Genomic DNA, 19,984 nt, shown 5'->3' with positions numbered 1-19,984 from the left:
ACTGTACTAGGGGAAAGGGTACAGGAAAATGCACGTTAGTGAAACTACCAAAAAACAACAACAACAAAACCACCATTGTTAGCGTAATGACTTGCAAAATGCGTAATTAATGAAAACTACGTACAAAAATGTATTTACTGGGAGAAAATGGCACTAAAACACTAATGAATTTTCATGAGGATTCTTGTTTAGAATAATTGTCAATTGCTGTAGAAATGTGGAGAACTGAATTTAAGACTGGAAGAATGAGAAACTTAGAGAACCGCAATGGATAGATTCATCCATTCTTAGTTGCCAGCTAGAGTTCTAAGAAACAGATCAGGGTGTAGAAAATTATCAAGGCTGGTTCTAGAGGTAGGAGAGGGGGCAAATTCTGGTTTTATTGCCGCTTTTTGCAATACATTCATAGCTAGTTCTAGTTACAGGTAGGTAGCCATGTTGGTCTGCTGTAGTCGAAACAAAATAAAAAAAACATCTTTCCAGTAGCACCTTAGAGACCAGCTAAGTTTGTCATTGGTATGAGCTTTCGTGTGCATGCAATGACAAACTTAGTTGGTCTCTAAGGTGCTACTGGAGAGATTTTTTTTTATTTTGTTCCTAGCTAGTTTTCATTGAGCCTGGTATGGCTTCAGCCTCTAGGTGGCTTATTAAACTTCCCAAATCAAAGCCAATTATTCATCAGCTGAAAATCCATGGAAAATTGTTCATGCTTGTTTTCCATGCAAACCATCTTTCATTTTTTAACCCTTTGCTAGAGATATGACTTTTTCAGACCCAAGAGGGAGAATAGTTAAGTGATCAAGAGAAAAAGCCCCTGATCATGAAACTTACAGGAACGAATAAGCACAGGCAGCTGTTAGCACTGCATCCAGCTGGTGCTTTCTGATTGCTTTAAAAATGGTTATCTTTTTGGTGCCCATTCAAGTATTAACAAATTACATTCCCCTTGGGTTGTCAGTTCAAATCCATCCCAGGTCAAGCGGTACCCAAAAGGCATTACATTCTGGATGGTTGCTTAGCTCAATGCAGTGAAAGGGTGGGATTAGTTGGTGGTGGTGTCAAAAGCATAATGGCAGACACAGCTTTTGGGGTCTCAGTCAGTATTCTCGGGCAAGATGACTAGGAGCCAATGACTACCTCCTTTAATCTCATGGTACACTTTGGTAAACAATGGTCGCACCGGCTTTCCACAGCTTGGTGCCCTCCAGATGTTCATCCCCTCCAGACACCCTTTTCATCCTATATTCATGATGATTTGTGCTTATGATGCTCTCAGGGTGTAGTATGCAACCCTGCTTTCAATACTGCTTGTGCCTGCAAATGTTCTGGGATAGGCATGCTGCTTCATTTCTAATCTGTGCATGACATAAAGCAGTGTTTCTCAACCTTTTTTGGGCCACGGCACACTTGTTCCGTGAAAAAAATCACGAGGCACACCACCATTAAAAAAGTTTAAAAAATTAACTCTGTGCCGCCCTATATTATAATTTTGACTGTAAGAAACATTTGCCAAATATTGCTTTCCGGCGGGTCAGCACTGCCGAGTTCTTAAAAGATCCGGGTTTCTGATGCACCCCACCCGACCCCGCCGTCCCGTATCTTACCCTGTGCGTGTTCTTGGACTTGTGAGAGGACGATTTGGTTTTCATGCCTCCGTGAATTAGCAACAAACTACCTTTTGAATGATGGAGATTGAATATTTTAAAAGTAGCTACTTGAAGTCCGCTCGATTTTCCAAAAAAGAGACACACATGCGGCACTATTAGCTGCTGGGGGCTGCCATCTTGGCTAAAGGATTCTGGGATGATCCTGTCACGTGAGGCATGGGGAAAATGGAAATAAAGAAATAGGACGCCCAGGGAGGTGGAGTTTGCAGCTGCAAAATCGCCCTTCTCGTCGCCGCACATCGCGGCACACCAGCCAGCGTCTCTAGTGTGCCGCGGAACAGCGGTTGAGAAACGCTGTCATAAAGCTTCCTGCTGAAATCTTGTAATTTATTTCACCAGTGTTCTGTCTTGTTTGTTTGTTTGAACTCTTGCTTTTGTACAGTACCAAGACTGCCTCTCTCAATGGCAATAATGCAGTAACATTGTAGAAACTTTGCAGAACAACTAGTAAAGCAGAATGATTTGTGAACAGCGCAGTTTGAATCCACCACAAATACACTATTGAATCAGTCACATGTTGCAGAATACACTGGCAGAAAAACACACACACCCTAGTCTGGAGGAGCCCTTAGTCAGGAGTTAAATTCCCACAATTCCTGGCCTCTGGCCTGGTTGGCTGGGGCTGATGGGACCCAGAACCTTTGAAGGACACTAAGTTGGGGAAGGCTCCCTCAGAGCCCCTTACTTTACAATAGAATTGGCAATTGTTTTATCAGTCGTGTGTTTGCTGCTCTGGGCTCCTTTTGGAGGAAGGGTAGGATATACATTTTAATAATAATGATAGTAATTATAATGATGATGATAATACTCAAGAGTCCATAGGCTGAGGAAGGTGGAGGACACACTTTTCCTTCAAATGCACAAAGGTCAGCAAATATTGTCATAGCATAGGCCAAACATGTTTTCTTAGAAGTAAGCCCTACTGTGCTCAATGGGGTTTATTTCATTGTTAGAGCATTTAGGGTTGCAGCTGAAGTTTCTTTGCAGCTCAAAAATAAGTGTTTGTTTCTAATTTTCCATAGCAAGCTGAGTTGTAAACTCCCTTACACACACACACACACACACACACACACACACACACACACACACACAGACACTCTTGTTAAATATTGTAGCATTTCAGGGTTTGTTTGTTTTTTGCTAGAGTCTCTTGAGCCTAATCATAGAATTTCCCCCACAAGTCAAGACAGAAGCAAAAGTCATTTTTCCAAGCGAAGCAAGAGTCAGAGTTTATGTTGAGTGAAACATCCACATAGATCAGAACATCCTCCTGTTTTTCAGTCAGTTACAGATAGAAACATTTGTGAGTGTAACACTATACTTATTTGACTTTTCTTAAGATGGGGTGTGTGTGGAACCTCAGGCTCAGGGGCCAAATGTGGCACCTCAGACCTCTTTATCTTGCCCTTGAGACCCTCCCCAGATATCACCCCACAGCCACACCCCTTCTCCCCAGGCAACACTTCTTATTGATTTACCAATGTTGTTGCTTGGTTGGAATAAATCCTTCAATTCTGATACTGCTTCTTGCTTCCTGCGTGTAGGATGGGGTGGGTATGCAATTGTGTGAAGAAACTTGCATACTACTGTACACAGGAAAATGCTCGCATTTGTGGCTCTCCTCACTTTTGCCTGTGGCACACTGGCATGTGACCCCTGGAAACCTGGCCAGGAGGAAATGTGGATCTTGTGTTGAAGAGTTCCCCACTCCTGGTTTAAGGCAACCTCTGTGAAGTGCGAAGCAGATGCTTATGGGCCAGAAGACATCTCCACCATCTCATATCCACATAAATTTGGAGGATTCAATACAACCATCTCCCCTTCTGATGCACAGTTAATATATTCATTTGGTCCTTTATCACCTTCTCCCATGTGCTGCTTGTCTCCATTGCCTTTGTGAAGCAGGCTGATTGCAGACCACCTCGGAGAGGGACAGTGTTGCATAGTGGTTAAAGTTTTGGACTAGGACCTGGGAGACCAAGGTTCAAACCCCCTCGGCCATGAAGCTCACTGAATGACCCTGGGTCAGTCACTGCCTCTCAGCCTAAACAACCTCACAGGGTTGTTGAGCAGATTTATAGAGGAGGGGGAGAACCCTGTACTGTACCACAAGCTCCTTGGAGGAAAAAATGGGAGATAAAATGTGTGTGTGTGTGTACGCACGTACGCATGCGCGCGCACGCGCGCGCGCACACACACACACACACACACACAGAGAGGAGAGGCAGCACAACCAACCACCAGCTAATTTAGCATCCACTCTATTACTGAGGCAACCAACTCTTGCTCTCCACAATATCCTTTCTAATTGTTTCTCCCAGCTTAATTTTAACACAGGGCCACAGAGCTTTCCAGCATCTCCCTTAAGAGACCTGCACACTGCTTAAGAGATGGCTGGTTAATAGAGTTCACAGCCCTTGACATTACTGTATACCGGTAATTTGATTTTGGATTTATAAATAATGCAGACCTATTTCAGACTTCTGTGTTCCCAAATATCCAGAATGCTCTCAAAGGGGCATTTGGTGCCCAAACTGAACATAGTCTGAGGCCCAATTATCAAACACAACAGATCAGTCTGTAAGCCTGTTTTTAGATAATACCACTATTTTATTTTAATCCCCCTGTACCCACAAAACTAGCATGTTGGGAAAGTGTCTAGTTTTGAATCCTAGTCAGAATCAAATAAGAGCCCTTCTGGGTCAGGCCTAATAATAACAACAGTAATAATAAAAATAACAAAAACAATTTATTACTTATACCCCACCCATCTGGCCAGGCCTCCCCAGCAACTCTGGGCAGCTTTCAACAGGATATTAAAAATACAATAAAAGATCAAACATAAAAAACTTCCCAAAACTTCCCAAAACAGGCTATCGTGCTTCACATGGTGAAAGGAGAGATGCAATTCAAAGAGCCCACAAGCAGGAGTCTGAAGGCAACATCCCACTCCTAACGCTACTCCCCTGCAGTCAATATTGTGGTACAATGCCTCTGAACATAGAAGCTTCATAGAGTCATCTTGACTCATATCTACTGCCTCACAAGGTTACCTTATGACAGCCTGTAAATTCAAGATTGCCCAGTTAAGCTAGGCCTCTGTCATCAATAGATTCACATCACCTTCTCAGAACCCATCTAGAGAGGAAGGAGGAGCAAAGTATTCTGGGCAATAGCTTATCTCCCAGCTTCAAGAAGGTGTCAATCCCCTCTCACTGAGAGATGTGGGTGCCTTGTGAATGGCTAAATAAGGCTGTGCAATTAAAGCACTATGATACCATTTTAAACATTCACAGTTTTCTCTCAAAAGAACCTGAGAAGTATTGTTTGTGAAGAGCGGTGAGAGATATTAGGAGATCCCTATTCCCTTCCCAGAGCTACAGTTCCCAGAGAGGTTTAACAATCAATTCCTCTTCACAGGGAATTCTGGGAATTGTAGTTCTCTGAGGGTGAAAGAGGCCCCCTAACAATGCGCAGCAAAAGGGACGAGGGTGGCGCTATGGTCTAAACCAGTGCTCCCCAACCTTTTTATCGCCGCAGACCAGTCGACGTTTGATAATTTTACCGCGGCCCACAGAGGGGGGGGGGACGTTGATTGTTTATATTTTATTTAGATTGTTTTGATTTAATAATTTTAATTTAATTGTATTTAAATGTTCCTTGGGCGGCCAGGTACCAATTGATCCACGGACCGGGACCGGTCCGTGGCCCGGGGGTTGAGGACCACTGGTCTAAACCACAGAGCCTAGGGCTTGCCGATCAGAAGGTTGGTGGTTCGAATCCCTGTGACAGGGTGAGCTCCTGTTGCTCAGTCCCTGCTCCTGCCAACCTAGCAGTTCGAAAGCACGTCAAAGTGCTTCTCTCTGGCGGGAAGGTAAACGGCGTTTCAGTGCACTGCTCTGGTTCGCCAGAAGCGGCTTAATCATGCTGGCCACATGAACTGGAAGCTGTACGCCAGTTCCATCAGCCAGTAAAGCGAGATGAGCACCGCAACCCCAGAATCATCCGCAGTTGGACCTAATGGTCAGGGGTCCCTTTACCTAACAATGCTCAGCACCTTTGACACACTACAACCCCCAGAATTCTTTGGAGGAAGCTGTTACTGTTTTAACAACATGGTGCAAATGTGGCCTAAAATGCGTCTTCCAAACAAAACCCACCTTGGTCCGAAGTGATTAAAAGATGACTGTAACAAACAGGCCCTTGCCCCTAAACTGCCACCTGGCTGTTCATGTTGCCAGCTTATATGTGAGGAGTCTGGAAGTCTACTTGTAAACAGCTACAACAGAGTAGGGAGACTTGAACAAAAAATGTTCTCTTTATTTTCTTAGAGGCCCATACTCCCCCTTCCTTTTCATCCTATTGCCTTTTCTTATATTTCTGAAAACTGGCTGCCGGGGCGTGCACATGCATTTGTGCCATACTTAAAGGGCTACTTACCCCTCACATGATGAGCCCTTATGTCCCAAACAGCATGTATTTGTAAGTGGAGTTGACAGGGAAAAGCAACAAGCTCCCTGGAACTCTGGTGAGGAGCTGGTGAGCTGGATGCTCTCTCTGCCTTGCACATCCTGGTTTCACTTCCACCAGGTTAGAGGGAACATCAGGGAGGTGTTGATGGCCCTTGCACAGCTGCCAGAAGTGGATGTGCAGGGTGGCCCCCGCAGGTGTGCTTCAGGAATGCTGCTGTCCTATTGCCAGCATTGAAGTTTGAGTCAGCTCTTAGTCCAATTACCTTTTGAACATAGAAGAGGAGGCAAAATGTATTGGGCCAGTTCTGGGAGCAGCCATTATTATATCTTGTGGCAGCAAACACCATCATTTGGAAGGAGCAGCTGTGACTTCTTTCTCTTTTGAACCTGTCTGTCTATTTCATCACATTGCATTTCAAGCCTGCTGTTTATTTTATTTTTTAAAAAAACACACAAAACAGTTTATACAGTGCAGATAAAAACCATAAAATACAATGATATAAATACAATATTAAAATAACAACATACATTAAAACCCAATACAGTGGTACCTCGAGTTACAAACGCCTCAGGTTACAAACACTTCAGGTTACAAACTCCGCTAACCTGGAAGAGTTACGGTACCTCGAGTTGAGAACTTTGCCTCAGGATGAGAATGGAAATCGTGTGCCGGCAGTGCAGCGACAGCAAGAGGCCCCATCAGTGAAAGCATGCCTCTAATAGAACGGACCTCCGGAACGAATTAAGTTCATAACTAGAGGTACCACTGTAATACAATACACAATCAGAATACAGCAACAAATATGAAACCAATTTTGCAGTTCCTGGCATTAAAAGGTTCCAAGAGATAGGAGTCAGTGTCGTATAGTAGTTAGAATCTTGAATTTGAACATGAAGTTCACTGGGTGACCTTGGGCCAGTCACTTCCTCATCCAGCAAAGCTGCTGTCAGCCCTGGGGACACGGAGGAAACACAGGTACCTGTTTCCCCAACCACCTCTGCTGCAGGGCTAAACGCTTAAAAAAAAAGTTAGGGCAATATAGATCAGGAAAATGGTCCAGGGTAAAAGCCTGAGCATCCCTTCTCCCTGCAGTTACTCCATCTACATTTGGAGCCTGGCAGAGCTGCTGTTAAAAATAAAAAATAAAAACACCAGGAGTTCCAATCATGCATTATGCATTTTGGCCTTGCATTTGGATCAATAGTGGCATCTAGTGGTAGTGATTTTATATGCTATTGTTTTCTAAAACTAAAAAAACTACATATCTCATCACCATTCATCTCAATATCATGTGAACTGGGCAGTACTGCTTAGCGTTAAGACAGAGCATACAAACAAGTCAGCTAGTTATATACTGGTCCATCTTTGAGTTTGCCTCTTTGTTCATCAATTCATCACCTTAAAAAACAACAAGATGTGCAAGCATTTTAATACTGGTTGCAAAGTTGTTCTGGGGGTTTGTGAGGTGTGTTGGTGATGACAAGGGTACTAGCCAATCAGCGCCTCCCACAGCCTGCTTTTCCACAATTCAAACCATGCCGTTAACATGCAGAACTAGTTTTTTAAACCAATATTATTTTGTTGTGAGCTAACTTAGGATTTGTATCCTGAAGAGTGGGAGTATAAAAGGCTAAAGTAGATGAATTAAATAAATTCAAAACAAGAAAGGTACATTGTACTGAATGTTCTGAGGTTGCTTTCAAAATTGCTCTATAAATGTTGTGTCCTTTGCATTTTTAATTAATAGTTCTTAAATATCCTCTGTATTTTGTAATGATTATATTATTTCAACCTGTTTGCCCTTTTTCTGTAGTTTGCAATTTGAGGTGTGTGTGCTTAAAAATGTAAACAATATTCTCTCTGCCCCCCCAATAGAATTAATAATGTTTTTTACAAGTAACACTAGAAACCTATTATTGCATTTCTTATTCCCGCCAATCAAGAAAAAGGTAGCATTCATTAGAGTAGTGGTTCCCAACCATTTCCCCCACGGACCACTTGAAAATTGCTGTCAGTATTGACAGACCACCTAATGATTTTTCTTCTCATTGTAGAAATCATAATGTGGTGTGCTAGACGCTGTATGATTTTAAATTTTTATTCCTTCCTATTATTTTGTAATATATCATATTTTATATTATGACAAATTGAATTCATAGAATGAAAGATAATTAAAACATCAATATGAATACCGAATGTGCCATCTCTCATCTTTGGGAGATGCCACAAAATATCCACAATCCATGGCTGCCCCACTGGAAGTAACAGGAACAAACCAAAGAAAGAAAAACAATTGTTTCACTTTTCTGCCTCCACCTGAGCTGGCTGCATTTAAGAAATGGTGGTAGCTCTGCTGAGGATCTCACGGTCTCACCTTCTCCCCAGTGGGGACTGATCTACAAAATGCAGTTTTAGCCTGCTCCCATCCTACACATAGTTATCTGGGGTGAGTAGTGGATGGGAAGGTAAGCCTCATTAGACTCAATAGGTACTTCTGAGCAGGCATGCATAAAATCAAGCTGTTAGCAGCCTTGGTAGAAATGCCCTACACCAGGCATCCCCAAACTGTGGCCCTCCAGATGTTTTGGCCTACAACTCCCATGATCCCTAACAGGACCAGTGGCCGGGGAAGATGGGAATTGTAGTCCAAAACATCTGGAGGGCCGAAGTTTGGGGGTGCCTGTCCTACACTGTAAGGGGGACCAAGATCTCAAACAGCTGGTCTGGCTGGGGCTGATTGCTGTCAGAGACATTTTGCTGCTGCAGACAAAACACCTAATCTCCCTGCCCCCGCCCCACAGATCTGGGTCCCCTCCCTCTGCCTGACCTCGCCGTTGCTCCCATGTTGCTGCCAGTCCCATCACTGCACCTGTACCCTCACCTGTAACTGCACTGCTGGCCCCAACTTTGTGGCGAGGGTGCAGTGAGTGCATTGTTGGCAGCATGAATGGGGCTTGAAATGGGGCAATAGTGAAGCGGGGAGGGGGTCAGAGCTGCTGCATGAGGCAAATAGCTTCACCTCGCCTCCTGCATGGGCAGACCCTGGTTGCAGTCCAAAATGCCTGAAGGGCAGGCCCGTCCTAGCCATAGAGGCTAGTGGCGCAGAGAACCACGGCGCCGGGCGCTGGAGGGCGCCAAGTGAGCGCAGGGTTCCGGCGATCTGGCCAGGAGGACTGCGCTCCACTAGCTGAGAGGTTGCGCCGCGTCTCTCTCCTTCTCCAAGGACTCCGCGCTGCGCCTCCTACTCGTTTCCTCAGCACTGGGTTCCGCTCAGTGGAGCTTCGCCACCAGCGTGCGCACAGCGCCCAAGCAGCTCTTGCTGGTCCCGGGGTGCATGCGCTGGTGGCGAAGCTCCACTAAGCGGAACCGAGCGCTGGGGAAACGAGAAGGAGGCACAGCGCGGAGTCCTCAGAGGTGGCCTACCGCTGCTGCCGCAGTCCGCTTGGCACTCCCGGGCCCTTGGAGAGGCTCTGGAGGGGGGCGCTGGATGGGCTTAAGACGCCCTGCTGAAGGGCACCAGATTGGGGAAGACTGGTCGAGAACACCTCGGCCAGGTACTTTTAAAAATAATAACAAAATAGGTTGTTTAATCTAGAATATATCTACAGAATATGGTGAGGTTTTCAGTTTTCATTCCACTTGATCAACTTCTGCTTAAAGAAAAATAAACAGTGTTCTTGCATAATGCAGCATAGGCAATACTTACACGCACACACAATAAATCTAAGCAATGCCACCAAATCACGCTTCTTTCTATTCTTAGAATGTTCTTTTTTTGCTTTATCCTTAATCAGTTACAATACTTGGTAACCCTGGGCAGTTCCAACTTTGATCTTCAGTTACGACCGGTGTTTGAGGTAGTTCAGCAGCGACAGTGGGATATCCAGTTGATCCACAGCAAAGGGACGGTTGGCCAGTTTTAGGAACTTCCTGATTGCTAGTCTGCATTGCGACATCAAGGATTTGGGGACAGCTGGAAAGGGAGTGGGAAGGAAAAAGGGAATGGAGAGACTATGATTACCGTACCGCTGAGCTTCCAAGCCCCCCAGAGCTCCTCAATATCTGAGGCATTAGCCAAGAGCAAAAGCAGGGAGCTGAACAGGAATCTGGGAAGGCACGTTAGAGAAACACCTCAGGTGTTCATAATTTTGCAGTTCCAACATGTACTGAAATCTACATCCACCTCCTCATGACAGACTGGGAGATGATCTGTCAGACATGAGTGCCTCCTAATCCTACCTGGAGATGCCAGGAATTGAACCTGGGACTTTCTGCTTGCAAGGCTGATGTTCTACCACTGAGCTATTCCCTAGTACTTGAAGTATTTGATCAAATTCTGGAGAGCTACCCTGAAAAATATATATGGTGACAGGGGTGAAGCCAATGCACATTCCTTATAGGAAAAGTGGCTGGAAAATACTGTTGGTGGACAGGGCTACACATCTGACCAGGCATTTACACAATACAGGTGGATGGGTCCTAAATTTGCAACTGAGCATATTAAGAAACCCTTTAGTAAAACTACCAGCATATCTATTCAATTTAACCAGTATTTGTTAATGTATAAAGTAATTGCACTTTAGTGAATTTAGTTGGCTGTGTTTGCACTAACAAGTAGGTCCTTTCCAAAGACAAGACATGAATGTCACAATAAAAGACAGCAAACCAAAAACAAACCTGTGTTGCAATAAGAACTAATCACAACAATACAAACACAACACGTCAAAAATATATAATAGAATAATGATATCATTAGCCTACGTGTTTGTATTGTTGTGACAATAAAAAACAGTGTGCACGCTTTAAAATGTATGGTGCGTACACAAGCAGTAATGGATGTTACCAAAGAATAATAATAATAAAAAATGGTAAAAAGTTACCTCTTTCTCTGGCCAACAAATCCAGCATCTCAGAGTTCACTGAGATCTTATCGAGCATAATGCCCGGTAGGTACACATTGGCTCCAAAATCTATCAGGAGTTTGACGAATTCTGCTCCACATCCGTGCCTCAAGCAGATTTCCAGCAGACTCTTTGGGTGCTTAATGCGGGTGATCATCTTCTCATCAGTGCAGTTATAGTTGGGATCTGCACCATGGAGTAGCAGCATCTTGAAACACTCCAAGTGCCCATAGACAGCGGACAGGTACAAAGGGCCCGAGCAGGCAACAGAGTTGGCCGCCCACTCTGGGACTCTGGCTTTGACGTTGGCCTCTGCCCCATGTTCTAAAAGTTCTTGAAGGATGTCAATGTCCCCTTCCCTTGCTGCCGTGAGCAGTGGGGTGCAATTGTTGTGGATGCTGCCAGAAGGACAGGCCCCTGCCTCCAAGAGGGCGATCACGCAGTTGAGGTGGCCGTTGTTGACAGCTGTGAAGAGTGGTGTCTGGGCCTTCACGTCCAGGCTGTCCACTTCGGCTCCATGGGCCAGGAGGACCTTAACACACCTCACATGGCCCTTTGAAGCCGCCAGGCGAAGCGGGGTCCCTGGCACCCCCCAGCCGCTCCTGCTGTTGATGAACCGCCTGTATCTCTCTTGGCGCAACAGTTCGTCCAGAAGTCTGTAGTTGTCCTGGGAGACGGCGAGATTCAGCTCCTGTCTTTCTTCATCGCCTTCTTCATCTTCACTGGGCTGGAGCATGGAGAAAATCTTGGTTATGTCCACCAGGCTCATCTTTGCTTGTCTCTTGAGGTTGATTTTCATCATGAACTGTGCAATGCTAGAGAGCTAAAAGGCAAAACAAATAAACAAAACACAGTCACAATGTCCTGGTTATACATGGGATGCATGTGCAATAGAGGCTCCTGACTGGTGGGAGAGGTGAGCAAAAGTTATTATTGTTCATTATTATTATTTCATTTGTCAATTGCTTCCCATGAGGCATGCTGAAGCTATTTACAATTAAAGCACGCATAGAGCAATTGCATATTTGAAAGCAGATGTCACCTTTTTATATATTAAAACAATTGGGGGGGACCAATTATGGGATGCATGCTTGTATCCCCCAAGAGCTGTATGTTCACCATGGTGAGCCCGATTTTGTGGAAATCTGCCTCCCTCCTGTTGAGGTCAGAAAGGTCCCTTGGCCTCACTAAAGACTTTTTAATTTTATTTCAGGAGGCATTTTAAGTTTATGGGTTTAACCCATTTTTATTTACATTGTACTGTAGTCTTTGCACACTGCTTAGGGACTATATAAATTGTCTAAATGTGTAAATAATATATAAGGTAGAACAACAATTTAAACAACATCAAGAATATCTCCTATATAAAATTCATTCAAATCCAGCCAGGCACCAACAGGTATCTATATATATGGGTTGTAGTTGTAATAGAGTCCTGGGGATCAGCTAATAAGCAGGGATGGGGGTCAGTGATCTCAGTGATCAAGCAGGGATATAAGGTACCAGGTACTGTATCCTGGAGACAAAATGTCAAGGGCCTTGAAAATGAATACTGTGCAAGAACTTTGAACCTGGTCCAGTAGTGTACAGGCAGTCAGTGCAAGCTTTTGAGTTATGTGCTGGCAATAGTTTGTCCCCTTCGTCTAGCTGCAGTATTCTGCATTAGCAGAAACCTCCAGCCCACGCCCCAAGGATAGCTCCATGTAGAGTGAACTGCAATTACTGAATCTTGAGGATGCCATTGCATAAATCAGTGGCCAGACTTTCCCCGTCCAAGAACAGTTGTAGCTGATAAAAGGCCTTCCTTACTGTAGGTGTGTTTTGCAGAGGTGGGGAAACACAGGGCTAATTGTGACCCTCCATGCCTTTCTATTGGGTCCCTGGGATTCTTCCCAAGCAACACCCCTCTCTACCAGGCTGCACCCCTCACTGGACCTGGTCTGTACTCTCCTCCTGTGCTTTTGACTGGTTTGAAAGTATGCTTGAACTTCCTCTTGCTTGTCTGATGGAGAGTAGTCTGTCTGTCTGTCTGTCTGTCTCTCTCCGCATGTGTGTGCATGCATAGAAACTTGAAGCTTCTGACTTTTGCATGGTTGGAATCTAGCCTACTCTATAAAGTAAGAGTCATACCCCTTTGCTCCACCAACTTTTGTCTCTGGCTCCACCCACTGTTAGCACACTGCCCCCCACCCCAGAAGGTTGGCTATGCCCCTCAGATTGAAATAGTATCCCCATCTCTGCATTAGAGAGAGACATTACTGCAGAAGCACCTTAAACAGTGCTGTGCTGTTTTTAATGTTTTTACTGTGTTTTACTAAATTTGTTTTTTACATGATTTCAAATCCATTATAAATTACTTTTAAAATGATACGCTATATGTATTTTGCTTTCAATGTTTTAGCTTTGCTTTAATTTTTGTAAGCCACTTTAAAAAATGCAGGGTAGAAATAATTTTTTTTAACTAACTGAAAATAATTAATTAACAATGTGTTTTTGCATGAGTCACTGCTTTGGATTTGACTTCATACAAAAAAAAAAAAGTCAGATGGCTCATGAAGGAACAGAATAAGCTGGAGCAGCACCAGATATAGGGCATTGCGTGCATTTCCCCCAGGCAGGGAGCCAAGCTGAAGGGGGTGCAAAATTGAGAAGATCCACAACTGAGAATTTCCATTTGGGGCCGCCAAATGTCGGTCTTGCACAGGGCACAATATTACGAAAGATTACCAAAGTCTGCCCCTTGCAAGCAGGATCTTCTGTGAGTGGCCAATTTTTACTCTTATCCTGACTCTATTAACATTTAATCCATAAAAATCACAAGTGCTTCTGCAATCTGAGATCGGGGTGATAGTGGTGTGGGCTGCATCAGATGTTAGCCAAAGAAAGGGGCAGAAATATATTCCAGACAGCCAGGGAGGCCCTTTGGAAGCCAATTCCTAACATTTTTCACTTGAAGGAATGCCAAGCTCCACCTGCCCAGCTACAAAATGCTTTAAGCTCGAAGGGTAAAAAAAGAATTTCAGATGCATTCCATCTCCAGAGCATCCAAATATATCCTCTCAGTCAACCACCCTGCTCCTCCATTCCTGCTCCTAAATGAGAGGCCAGAGCCTCCTGCAAAGCATCCATCTCCAGCTGCTCACCTCGCGACCTCAGCCTGGACAAGTCCACCCTGGTTTTGGAAACAGCCACCCACAAGCCTTAGTTACAGCCTATCCAGGGAGGCATGTACCAAGATCCTGGGACTGGAGCAAGTCCCCTAGGAGGAAAGGTTGCAACATGTAATTTGGAGAAAATGGGAGTTTTCCTCTCTCCCTCTCCTAATACTCAAACTCAGGGAATACAGGAGATAAAATACCAAATACAGAACCTAAAAACCACCCACCAGCCATACCACTGAAAAGAACTACATAACTGTATATCTTAAAAGGATTGGGAAATTAGGCTGGTGTTGAAAGGGCAATATCGGAATGTAAGATCAGGCCAATTGCCCATCTAGTCCAGCATCCTGTTCACACAGTGGCTAACCAAACACTTATGAAAAACCCTCAAGCAAGACCTGAGCACAAGAGCCTTCTCCCCTCCTGGGGTTACCAGAAGCTGGTTTTCGGAAGTATTCAGAGCATAGCCTCCATCATGGCCAGTAAGTAGCCAAGGACAGCCTTGTTATCCATGAATTTTAAGCTACGCAGGTTGATAGCCATCATTACCTCTTGTGGAAGCCCATTCCATTGCTTAACTATGAATTGCATGTAGAAGCACTTTCTTTTTTAATTGTCCTTAATGAGGACAATCCTTTCAACATTCAGATTCCTTGAGTATCCACGAGTTCTAGAGATACAGGGCGGGGGGAAGGGACGGGAGTTTTCTCCAGGCCATGTACCATTTTATTCTATCATGTCACCTCTTAACTAAAATGTCCCAAACCCAGCAACCTTTCCTCATAGGGGCATTGCATGATCATTTTGGATGCCCTTTTCTGAACCTTTTCCAGCTCTGCAATATCTTTTCTGAGGCGATGCGATCAGAACTGTGAACTGTATTCCAAATGATGAGGTTGCAAGCCTATAGAGAAAGGCATTTTGATGTTTTATTTCCAATTCCTTTCCTAATGACCCCTCACATGGAATTTGCCTTTTTTACAGCTGCCACACACTGGGTTGGCATCTTCATTGAGCTACCTACTATGACCCCAAGGTCTCATTCCTGGTCAGTCATCTCCAGTTCAGACCCCATGAGTGTACATGTGAAATTAAGATGTATTTGTTTTTTGCCCCAACATGTATCACTTTGTACTACTTATTTACACTGGATTGCACTTGCCATTCTACTTCTCATTCACTCGGTTTGGAGAGGTCCTTTTGGAGCTCTTTACAACCCTTTTGCATTAAGGATTCTGAACAATTTAGTACCATTCACTAACTTGGCCACTTCACTGCTCACCCCTGACTCCAGATCATTTATTAACAACTTAAAAAACACTGTTCCCCATACCGATCTTTGGAGGACTGCATTTTCTACACCCCTCCATTCAGAGAATTGTCCATTTATTCATACTCTCTCGTTTTATTCCAGGACAACAATGTGGGCACCAGGCGAGCTTCTTTAGGGAAACCATTTCAGAACTGAGAGGACCACCACCAAAGAGGCCTCATGGCTACCCTCCAAACTTCAGGCTGAGACAGCATAGAGAGAGGAGGAGGAGGAGGAGTTTGGATTTGATATCCTGCTTTATCACTACCTGAAGGAGTCTCAAAGAGGCTAACACTCTCCTCTCCCTTCCTCCCCCACAACAGACACCCTGTGAGGTGAGTGGGGCTGAGAGACTTCAGAGAAGTGTGACTAGCCCAAGGTCACCCAGCAGCTGCATGTGGAGGAGCGGAGACACCGGTTCCCCAGATTACTAGTCTACCGCTCTTAACCACTACACCAAACTGGCCTACCATAATGAGTTTAATGTAAAGAGGGGTACATACAAGAGGGGTGTTTTGTACAGTTGTGCAGGACCTCAGCTCTGGGATCCAGAGCCTCACAGGTCATCTTCCCCACCCTAAATGACAACTCAGGAAGCAGCAGATGATGGAACCAGCAGCAAACAGGTCCAGCATGCCACAGCATGCTTTATTTTCTTCTAATTATTATTATTCTTTCTAAAGTTGGGGTGGCCAGCAAGGCAAGTGCATTATTAGAAATGCTTGTTTTGTTATATTTACTTTAACCACATTATCCTTTTCTGCAACAAAACGGAGCTCATTCCTAAATCAAGGCATTTAGCTTCAGGGCAGCAGACACCAACCCTATTTTATTGCCAATCTCATGATCATGCTATAGGTGAGTCTAAAAGTAAAACTGCACGTGAGTAGAAAAATTATTTTCTTACTGCAAATAATAATAATAATAATAATAATAATAATAATAATAATAATAATCCGGGTTCGCCAGAATGCCTTTTAGTTTTAACATATAAGGCAGAGCTTTCTAAACTTTACATGTTGGTGACACACTTTTTAGACATGCATCATTTTGTGACACAGTAACTCAGTTTTACTAGCAACCAGGGCCGGTTCTAGGGGTAGTCTGGGTGGCGCGGGGCGCCAGCCCAGTAGGGGAGCACCGTGCGGCAGAGCCGCACGGAAACTGTGTTGTGCGCTGCGCCCGCCCACCAGTCGCGGCAAGAAACGGGGTGAGGGCTCCGGAGCAATACCGCACCATGGCGCCAGACGTGCTTGAGACGGCCCTGCTAGCAACCTGGAATCAAACTACGTAACTCATTTCCAGCCCTGGGAGGAACGCAGGGAGCAGTCGCACGACACACCTACACACTGCAGCCTACACACTAACATGTCGCAACACACAGTTTGGAAAGCTCTGATATAAAGAATGTAAAGAGGCAGGTGTAAACAGTGGTGTATGGGGGGTGGGGAATGTTAATTGTGTGCTTCACAACCAAAGTAATAAATGTCTGTCTAAGGAAGCCCCTGTTGAGAGCATTAAGGCCAGGGTCTAAACAAGGCTGTCATTGAGCATCTGCTTTGCATGCAGAAGGTTCCATTTTTAATCCCCAGCATCTCCAATTGGGGTTGGGAATGTATCGAGTCTGGAATTCTGGAGATGCTGCCATTCAGTGTAGACAAAACTAAGCTAGATAGATTAAAGGTCTAAGTATAAAGCAGATTCCTATGTTCCTGTGTACCCAAGCTTAATATTATTATTTCCATTATTATTTAGTCTGCAAATCACTTTCCACATAATATGCCCCAAGGTAATTTACAGGCATATCCTTCAAAACAGCCAAAATAATTTTTATAAACAGCTACAAGGATCATCATGTGCAGTTTTGAAATTTGTGTTAATACATACCACAATGATTTTAATCAGCTGAATGGCCCTGAGGTACACTTATTCCTTCCACAATCCCTACAGCAGTATGATAATAGAGGTTGGACTGGGACCTGGGAATCCAGGGTTCAAATCCTTGCTCAGACCTGAAGTTCACTGAGTGACATTGAACCAGTTGCTAGCTTTCAGCCTAACCTACCACACAGGGAGGTTGTGAGGGTGAAATGAGGGAGGAGAACCATGTGTGCCTCCTTGGAAGAAAAAGGTGGACAAAATGCAAAAATTTCTAAATCTGCACAATGACTGTACATGAATGTAATAAGTCTGTTGTCGGTGGAGACATGCAGTGGAACTCGGAATTAGAATCTTTAAAGGATTGCACCACCACTTCTCAGGGCTTCCTGTCCGAAAACAACAGCAAAACCCCATTCTAAAAACAAACAAATTTCACTTCATATCAGGGAAAAATATTCTGGTTTTGTCCACGTACCAGGATTGTCCCCTTCCCCGCCCCCCAAGTGTCGCAATCCATCCCCGCCACCTCCTCCGCTTAGGAGGCCAGGCCAAGTGGGCAGCGATCCAGCGCGTAGAAAGAGAGCGTGGGAGTTGCTTGTAGGTGCGCACATGTGAACAGGGACCAACTCCCAGCCGCCCCGGGGAAAAAACCGATCTGCCTCTCCAGGTGGAGGACTCGGAGTCATGGCCAGGCGGGTGGAGAGACGGGGAGGCCACCTGGCTGAAGATACTCACGAGCTGGTTGCTGGCCGGGCGGGTTGCGAGTCGCTTTGCCCTGCCTCGACGGAGCGGTGCCTGATGAGCCGCCGGCCAGTCCGGCTACGTCGCCGCCGGGCCTCTGTGAGGTCGCTGGGGACCAGCTAAGGCAGGGGGCTGCCCCACATCGCGGGTTTCTCCCTGGGCCGGAATAGCGAGAGAAGAGAAAGGGACCAGGGGGATGGTCGTCGGGGCACCGACTAGGAAGGAAAGCGGAGGCTAGCGCCAGCCGGCTAAATGGACAGCTGCACTGCTGCCGGCCGCCGATCAAATAAGGGCTCTCTGGCTAATTATAGCCCCCTGCTTGGGCGTCTTATCTGACAACTTCCATTCTTGGAAAGTGCAGCCTGCAGGAGGCAATTTAGAAGGGCTTGGGTTGGGACCTGGACGTCGGGCCTCCCAATAGCACACGGGACGCATGGCGCAGATCAGCCTTTTGGGGCCCTGCAGGTCTTTTGGACTACAACTCCCATCATCCCCAGGGGACAGCCGTCCAAAGCATAGGAACATATTGAGTCAGATGATTGATCCATCCAGCTCCGTGTTGCCTACATTGATTGGCAGCAGCTCTCTAGCGTTTCAGGCGGGGGTCTCTTCCAGTCCTGCCTGGAGATACCACCGCGGACTGAACCTGGGGCCTTCTGCATGCCAAGCAGGTGCTCCACCACTGAGCTGCAACCCTCCCCCACTAGAGGGCACTAGGCTGGCGAAGCCTTCCCCAGGTGACTGTTCCCTTGCATGGGGATTTAGCAAAGGGGATGAGTACGGTAGGTTTGTGGTGGTAACAAGGCACTGTCGGCAACAAGATCTCAGGCCTGGAAAAGATTTGCAGTGCCAGGATTCAGCCCAGGAGAATGATACATGTGGCTGCATACTCTTCCTGGCCCTGAGTGGCCCCACAGCCTAGTTCAGGGATGAGGAGGAGCCTGGTGGCCTCCAGTTAGGAGTGTCAACTTGAATCAAATATTGGGGGGGGGGGAGGGTGTCCAGGTAAGCCCCACCCCGCATAATCAATCACAAGATGTGGCACATGCACACACCAATTGAATGTCAATGCCCAACAACTTTGGGGGAGGCCAAATCTCAAATACACCTACAGACGGAAGTATCCTATCACCTCAGCCTTTTCTCAACAAAAATACTTTTCAACTGAGTTGGTTCAAACATTCAGCCACCACTTACCAAGTGTTCAGGGATCAAGTCCGGGGGAAATCTAACAATATCTTTGCATTATTTATTTAATTATTGCAGTTATACACCACCCTTTTTCTCCAAGGAGCTCATGGTGGCATACATGATTCTCCCCCCTACTCATTTAATCACCACAACCACCCCATGAGGTAGGTTAGACTGACGAGGCAATGACTAGACCAGATCCACCCAGTGAGCTTCATGGCTAAGTGGAGTTTTGAACCCAGGCCCTCGTCCAACTCTCTAATCACTACACCAAACTCTTTCTCAGCCCTGGTTGACGCCTTTAGGATTAATGAATCTTACACATCCGGTCTGGAGAGGGAGAAGAATGTTCTGCATTGCCCGTGTCACATATACTGTACAGTCGTCCCATGAGCATCATTGGTCAAATAATTTCGTGGGGCAGAAGTAAAATGAGATGGGGAGCAAAGGCTCTGAGACAACAACAACATCATCATCTGTCTTCCCAGTGTGTTTGGTTTATTATTAGACTTGGGAGAGAACGTGTTGCTAAAGCCATCTGCTCCAGACTCACAATGCCAATAAAGTGCCTGCAGGTTTAGAGATGTGTTTGCTTACTTGATTAACATGAGGATGGGATCCGGTGGGGAAGATGGGCAAATTCAGAACTTGGACTTA

General features: G+C 45.4%; 1 protein-coding gene across 1 annotated transcript; it reads right to left on the bottom strand.

Moving 5' to 3' along the window:
• Nucleotides 1-9,843: 9,843 nt before the first annotated feature.
• ASB12 (ankyrin repeat and SOCS box containing 12) lies at nt 9,844-18,352 on the bottom strand. Its single transcript, XM_035101240.3, has 3 exons — nt 18,131-18,352; nt 11,021-11,864; nt 9,844-10,113 (listed from the first exon to the last, which is right to left on the bottom strand). The coding sequence occupies exons 2-3, from the start codon at nt 11,841-11,843 to the stop codon at nt 9,980-9,982; spliced, it is 957 nt and encodes a 318-aa protein (XP_034957131.1). The 5' UTR covers nt 11,844-11,864; nt 18,131-18,352; the 3' UTR covers nt 9,844-9,979.
• Nucleotides 18,353-19,984: the final 1,632 nt, after the last annotated feature.

Source organism: Zootoca vivipara, chromosome Z2 (genome assembly GCF_965207765.1).
Source record: "Zootoca vivipara chromosome Z2, rZooViv2.hap1.1, whole genome shotgun sequence".
Lineage (NCBI taxonomy): Eukaryota > Metazoa > Chordata > Lepidosauria > Squamata > Lacertidae > Zootoca > Zootoca vivipara.
The sequence above is the reverse complement of the archived record's forward strand: the minus strand, read 5'-3'. Positions and strand labels throughout refer to the sequence as shown.

Coding starts and splice junctions, on each gene's coding strand:
- ASB12 (XM_035101240.3), bottom strand. CDS start 11,843: ATGATGAAAATCAACCTCAAGAGACAAGCAAAGATGAGCCTGGTGGAC. Junction 10,114..11,020: donor TTTGTTGGCCAGAGAAAGAG/GTAACTTTTTAC, acceptor CTCCCTTTCCAG/CTGTCCCCAAATCCTTGATG.